This window comes from Hipposideros armiger, unplaced genomic scaffold (assembly GCF_001890085.2).
Source record: "Hipposideros armiger isolate ML-2016 unplaced genomic scaffold, ASM189008v1 scaffold_388, whole genome shotgun sequence".
Lineage (NCBI taxonomy): Eukaryota > Metazoa > Chordata > Mammalia > Chiroptera > Hipposideridae > Hipposideros > Hipposideros armiger.
In genome coordinates this window covers 1082597-1090055 of record NW_017731738.1, presented here as the reverse complement: position 1 = coordinate 1090055, position 7459 = coordinate 1082597, and the positions used below count along the sequence as shown (strand labels likewise).

The window sequence follows — 7459 nt, the reverse complement described above, 5'->3', positions numbered from 1 at the left end:
AGCCCAGCTCCAGGTTGAGCTGTTGTTCAGCATCTTAGCTGTGGAGGGCAGTGTCACTGGCCCTCATATGTGGGATCCGAAACGGGGCCCTCTGGCATCCCAAGCGAGTTCTTAACCATCGCGCCACTCGGCCGGCCATGTTCATTGGTTTTTAAAAACAGCAGTATAGGGTTCTCTTCTTAAAATTGGATTACTTTTTATTTTAGCTTTTCTTAAGTAGAGTGTAAAGTAGTGTAGTGGGTAAGGCTAGGCTGGTGATGTGTTCAAATGAACACATTCCAATGAAATGGAAACAAGCAGATCATCAGCCTGTATCCCTTGCCACCAATCTGGCTTGGGGGGGGGTTGGGGGGGGGAGCAGGGTCCCTGAGCACCAAAACTGCAAGGTATATCCTCTATAAAATGTAGCAGCAGTTTTCTATTCTAATGTAGTTTAGGTAAAATGCAACAATATTTATTTTTTTCCTTCAATCTCATGAAACTAAGGGTTTTAAATATGTTGAGGTCTGTGACTATTAGGGACCTTAAATTCTCTAGTATAATCTTTTATTTTACTTTTTGGCTCAAAGTAGTATATCAATACATGTTTTGAATGTACCCGTGTATGAAAACAGCTATTGAGATTTTGATTGTAGATTTTTGTTTCTACCTTCAAGAAACTCAGAATTTTTTCTAGTGGAAAATAAAATCATCAGGTAGCACGGTCTATTCAAGACAGGGAAGTAACAGACAGTAACTGTCCTAACTTTCAAGCTGCTGTCCAGGATACAAGAGTTTAGAGCCACGTTTTTTTCTCCTTCCTTTACAGAAAGGCGGGGCTCCACATTTAGTCTGGAATTCAGGTGCCTTTTAAAGACGGCTCGGTGGCGGCTAAAGGAAGAGAACAAACAGCTGCCTGCCCTGCTCAATGATTCAAACAACCCCGGCGACAGAGCTTGAGCAGTGGGATGGAAATCAATGTGTATCCTGGCCGAGAGCTGTGCTTTCAAGGACCTCATGTAAGTAATTTAGCAATTCGGTCAAGCTTTATCATTGAAATTGCAATCAGAAACAAAAGGGGAATTACAAGGACAAAGAGGAAACCTTTGGTTTTAAAGCTATCACATCCATCATTTATTTTTAAAGGTTTTTTTGTGTGTTTGTTTGTTTACTGTTAACTCATATTCGTCATTCTATGGTTGCTATCTCTTTCTCCGTTACTGTGCTCAAATTCATGGTCTCAGCATTTCTAAACTGAGAGCTGAAAATGAACTCTTTCCTTCAGACTCATGCGTTCATCCGATAAAGTGGATTTGCTTTTACTTTTTGAAGTCTTCTACTTCCTAAATATAGTTTATTTCCAAAAATGCAAAGTTTGCTGCAACTATTTTTTTTTCCTTTGCTTTTGAGACATAGTATGTAGAACTGCCTCGCTTGTACTTTTTCCCCCTTATTTAACTACTGACTAACCACATTGGGGAGGGGATGCACTTACTCTGAGTTAATTTAGTATCTAATCCAAATAAAATGGAAATTACCATGCTTGTCAATATATCAATGTCATATGGTGTGCTATATTATAATGTAGTTTATTTAACCTAAACTTTTTATTGAGGCCTGTGGAAATTCAGATGTTTTTGGAAATCATTATCACATTTCAATTTCGTGATTAAAAATATACATATTCAATTTAAAGATTATACTTAAGGAATGGCTTGCAAGCACTGTTCAATCAAATGATGTCATTCTTGCAATTATTTTCAACACAGTCTATTCTATCTGTACCCCCAATACCCAATTTCAATTTGCCTTCTTCAATGGGAATTTGTATTTTTTGTTTTTTTAGTAGTGCTTGCACTTACATTTAATTTCAAGGTCAGATTTTCTGAGCTCCTAGTTGGAACTCCTAGCTTTATTTTCCTCATGTCTTCAGTGAAATCTAAGAAATGGTTGTTTCTAGTTACTAAGGTAACTAGACTCCCATTTCTCATGTGACTGATTTTTTTAAAATGTGCCTTGAAATTACCATTTCATCCATCTGCCAGTGTTTGGTGTGTCTACAACCACATCAACTCGGAAATACTCTAAGTGGCCTTTAAGTGACGTCCCGAGGTATTCTCCCACTTAATAATACAACCATATTTTCCAATATTCCTCAACAAAACTTTTCTCTTGTCAGGCTAGTCTTCTCTATTCTGACTCCCTTCTTATCTTCAACCACACCATGTTCTCATCTAGGAAAATGCTCATTTAAAATGTGAAATTGATAGGATTTCATGACAGACTGAATTTGAGAGATAAAGGAGGAGAAGTCAAGGATGTCTCCCAGATTCCTGGGTGCCTGATAATACCATTCACTGAGATTTAGAATGGAGAAAAGTTTACGGAGCGAGCGGAAGAAAGCTTTGTTTTGGCAAGTTGATTTGAAGTGCTTGTGGGACACATCCAAATAAAGATGTCCTAAAAGGAGTTAAATGTTTGGGTTTGGGCTGAGAAGGCTGGGCTAGAGATTCAGATGTAGAAACAATTTTCAGTGGTTGTTTGTGAAGCCGTGCAAGTAGATGAGGTCACATTAGGTGTGTACTAAAATGAGAGGAAAGGAAGGCTAAACAGGAAACCCTAGAAAACATTAATTTTTAAGTAGAGGTTTGAGGAATTATAGCAGTCAGAGAGGCTGGAGGTAGGCGGAAAATCAGGAGGTGTCATAAAAACGCAGAAAGAAGAAAGTTTCAAGAATGAGGTAGTGACCAAAAGTGTAAAGAAAGGGTTAAGAGAAAAGGAGCTTGAGGCAAAGCACAGGGCAGCTGGGAAAAGTGAGCTGGAAAAGAAGGGACATAGCCAGGAAAGCACCACTGAAGTTTTTACACAAAGCACAACAAACTGAAGTCCTTGGGTTTCCACAGAACTTTACACCCTATAAAATTAAAGTTAATAATGTCTAAGAGTCTAATTGTCTAAGACTTGGATAACTGACATATGTAAAATATGACAAGAGCTCTGAACTGGCCAAGAATAAAAGATAACAGACTGGGAGTCAGGGACCTTAGAAAAATCTGGCGAAACAAGTAGTACAAGAAGCATACCTGGGTGCCTTGGGCTAGGTGTAGCCGTGTATTTCAAAATAGATGTAAATTTTGGAGGGCGAATTAGGCCTTATCACAAATCTGTATCTGCAATCCATATCTTTCTCCTGATCCTCAATCTCATGAAAAAGTCCTGTAGGTGCTGCAAATTCAGTAGACCCTAATCAGAGCTCATTATCTTCTCACTTCCTCCAGCCTGTTCCGGCACCTGCTTCTCTTCTATTTCAGATAAGAACATTGCCAGTCACCCAGTTTTTTGAAGTAGAAACATCAGTCGTTCTCTTCCACGATCATGCCTTCACTCGCATCTCTGCCATCAAGCTCTGTCCACATCCTTTTGATTCCATCCTCTTGCTTTTAATTTCCACCGCCACCACCTTAATTCCAGTCCTGAAATTGTATTCCTAACTGGTCTTCCTTCTTCTAGTCCTTCCTCCTCTTCCCAATCCATCTTCCATAGTTCTAATTAAGCAGATCTGATCATATCACTCCCCTGATTGAAAAAAATCTCCCAATTCCAGCAAGGAGAAAGAAAGTCTGACCCCCCTTGGCATGACATCACTCAAGGCCCTCGCTGACATGGCCTTACCCCACATCTTAGCTGCACCTCCAGTTACTTTCTGCCTTCACACATCTAATTTATAACACCACTGAGTTTCTCCTGGTTCTTCAACTGACCATTCTCTTTTACACTTGATTCACTATAAAGACTGAGCACCAGTGTTGTACTACTCAGACCATAAACTCGGGTGCTGGAGGAGAGTAGATAGGGGAAGTTGAATACAAATGACTTGGACTAACCAGAGGGAAAAGAATCAAGGTGACAATGACTCTTTGATAAGAGATGTGATCTCCCCGTTTGACTCAATGCTTATTAGACTGTACTGCTTAAATAAGTCATGATTCAAAGATATATCAGGGAGTCAAGAACACCAACAGAGCCAAGTTCAAGGAATGTATGATCTGATGAGAGAAATAGGACATATAGAGTGAGGTAACTGATGTGACTGATTTTCTCAGTTTCCTTATAAAACATCAGATCAATTGCTGATGGTAATTTCTAATACGTATGAAATGAATAGTCAAGGAAAGCGCTACAGGAGTTTATAGGAGGGAGAGATTATTTTGAGATAGGGTGTTCAGATTAGGTTTCACAACAGAGATAGGACTTGAAGCCAGTAGGGTGTAAGTAGCCGGAGGAATAGCCTTCTAATTGTGGGGAACGACACAACAGAGGCAGAGAGAGCCTAAAGACCCGGGTAGGGAGATAATGTTGGTAAGGACAAGAAGAGGTCAGGGCATGATTGTTGGGAACCTTCAATGCCCAAGTTGATCCCCTAGGCATAGCAGGCAGGGGATGGGAACCACTGAAGTTTTCCTTAAGCAAAGAAATGACTTAATGAAAGCAGGCTTTTAAGCAGATTAATCAGGCAATAGTGTGCAGGACAAATTAGAGAAGCAAGAGAAGGAAGGCTGGAAAGGCAAGTAGAAGCAAAGTCATCTAGGTCTCAGAAGCCATACTTGCTTAACTCTAAGACACGTGACATAAGAGATTTTTGTAAAAAAGAAAACAAAACTCTACATTAAATGTATACATTGATTATAAAAATAAATCTTGAGTTTAGGTATGTAAAATCATGAAAATATAGGCATCTCAGAAGTAAGACAATAAGAGGATGAAGATCTGAATGAACTAAAGTGGCGATGGTAGGAATGGGAGGGGAAGAGTAGATGCAAAAAAAACCAAAACGCATTTTGAAGAATTTGAGTGATTGGATGTTAAACGTTAGAGAGAGAAGATTAAAATATGACTCCATGATTTTGAGTCTGAATGAAAGAGGCACGTTGACATCATTAAAAGAAACGGAGAAATCAAGAAGAAAAAAACAAACAAAATTTTATATATTGAGTTTAAAGTGAGGAAATATCTAATGAGCAATTGAAGATATGGGCCTAGAACTAGGAAGATCAGGCTAAAGTTTGCATTCAAGGAAATAGCTACACAGAAGTCAAAATGGAAGACTTGGGAGTGAAGGGAATTCTGAAAGACAGAGTATGTAGACGACCAGGGGCAGAGGTGTGGTCATAAGGTGATGGCCACGTTTAGAGACAAGAAGCAGGGTAAGGAAGAAAAACAGAAATGATTTGAAAGGTTGAATTAGATTCATTCCAGAGGAGGGGAATGAAAGACCTGAGAAGAGAGATGCCTTTTGTTCATGTTTTGGATTTATAGGTGTTAATTATGTATATTTGAATGTGTCTTAAGCATTCACACAGGTATTAAGAAGCCCACTTCAGTACTCCAAAGGAATGACCTGTGGGACCCCACCTGCATCCTTAGCTGCATGTTGACTACTAAATATGGGTAACTCCTCAGCTCCAGGAGTTGCAGACCAATACCTTGGCTGGTTCCTCAGCCTATGTGAGAAATCATGAAAATTTCCCAAAGGCTTGTTGCTGGTAAAATGCTTTTGATCTTAGCCTGATCCTTTGAAGTCCAAAAGAACATACTTCCCACATAATTCTTCAATGACCATATTAGAACATAATTTTGTGGATCCAACTTTTTACAACAGAGTCAAAGTTAAAGGCAAACTAGTTTTCCAGTTCTTCTGGAATAGCTGTGCCAATGAAACTTTCCATAGTCAGAGGTGACTGAGCACTCTCTGGCTCACCTCATTTCTTTAGCAGACAGATAAGTAATATAATTATTTATAGGTTTAAAATACAATACTTGCATAGCCCATGAAATACATTTAAAAATCCCAATAGGGTCAGCCGAGTGGCGTGATGGTTAAGAGCTGGCTTGGGACGCCAGAGGGCCCCAGTTCGGATCCCACATATGAGGGCCAGTGACACTGCCCTCTACAGCTAAGATGCTGAACAACAGCTCAAGATCTGGGCTGCTGTGAGTTGCCAGCGACGGCATAGGTTGCAGCCCCTGCTGCAGTAGGTTGCCATGAGCTACCATATGTAGCAAGCAGCCAGTGTGAGCGGCCAGCAGCTGCAGTGAGTAGCCGTCCAGAAGCCGGCGACTGATCTGACTCATCTGGGAAGAGCGCCATGATGGTGCCAACTTGGGCCAGTGAAGCAACGTCCTCCACAACTTGACTGAAGAACAAAAGGACAGCAACTTGTCTGTTCCCCTTCCCCCAATTCCCCAGCACTGTTCCCATCCCCCCAATTCCCCAATAAAGATCTTTAAAAAATAAATAAAAAATTAAAAAAAATAAAAATAAAAATCCCAATAAAGGGCAATATTTCACAAAAACAAACACATAATCATTGTATTTATTCTTACTTTTCTTCTATAATTGGGAAAGCTAGCACAGGGATGGTTCACCACCACAGGTGCTCTAAAAAGCTGATTGGCAGATATGATAAACTGGTTAGTAATTGAGGATATGAATAGTGATTAATGGTTCTGAAATATGAAATTTCACAAAGGCTTCTTTTCTTATAATGTGTATCTTAATCAGTACATTTGTAAACATATTTTTCTTTTTACTTTTTACGATTTTTTTTTTAATTGGGGAATTGGGGCAGAGGAACAGTGTTAGGGAATTGGGGAAGGGGAACAGCCAGGTTGTTGTCCTTCAACCTTAGTTGTGGAGGGCGCAGCTAGCTCAGCTCCAGGTCCAGTCGCCATCCAGCCATCCCTCAGCAGCTCACAGCCACACAGCTCAAGGTGCCGTGTTCAATCTTAGTTGTGGGTGGGCGTAGCCCACCATCCCTTGCTGGAGTCGAACCGGCAACCTTGTTCTTAGAAGCACGTGCTCTCACCAGCTGAGCCATCCTGCCCCCTGTTGGCCGCTCAGCAGCAGCTCAGCTTGGGTGCAGCTCACTGGCCCATGTGGGAATCAAACCGGGAACCCTGTTGCTCAGAGCTCGAGTTCTTAACCAAGTGAGCCACCCGGCCTGCCCATGTAAGCATATTTTTGAATGTCATGCTCTTGCAAACCTGAAGTTGGCCCATACAGGTTAAGATGTTATGACTTATTTTCAGCCAATGTAAACTTAATCTTTACGTTCTTTTCCTACGGGGAAAAGAATTGCTTTCCCATCTATGTAGTAGTATAGCCTTATCAGTGTAACAAGAGTATTTCTGTCTGTTCTGGGGAGGTGCCTATACGACTTGATGAGGCTATAAACAATCTGGCTTATGCAGTAATATCAAGTTTGAAAGATATACTTTATATACTCTTTATATACTCAAGAGACTCTGGCAATTAAAGTGTTGTGCCTAAGCTATAGAATGGGGTGAGGGGAATATCTAAGGGAAGGGTATTTATTAAACAGGAATATCCAGGGCCGGCCGAGTGGCGCGATGGTTAAGAACTCGCTTGGGATGCCAGAGGGCCCCGGTTCGGATCCCACATATGAGGGCCAGTGACACT

At 40.7% G+C, this 7459-nt stretch overlaps 1 protein-coding gene across 2 annotated transcripts in view; it reads left to right on the top strand.

The window, feature by feature from the left end:
- The first annotated feature begins 852 nt into the window (after positions 1 to 852).
- The window catches only part of GNE (glucosamine (UDP-N-acetyl)-2-epimerase/N-acetylmannosamine kinase), a 43826-nt gene continuing 37219 nt past the window's right edge, over positions 853 to 7459 (top strand). The window contains exon 1 of one of the 2 annotated variants that reach the window (XM_019663349.1): positions 853 to 998. In XM_019663349.1, coding sequence (XP_019518894.1) covers positions 948 to 998 — 51 coding nt within the window. In that variant the 5' untranslated portion in view covers positions 853 to 947. The remainder of the gene's footprint in view (positions 999 to 7459) is intronic. The other variant, XM_019663346.1, reaches the window with a different exon arrangement.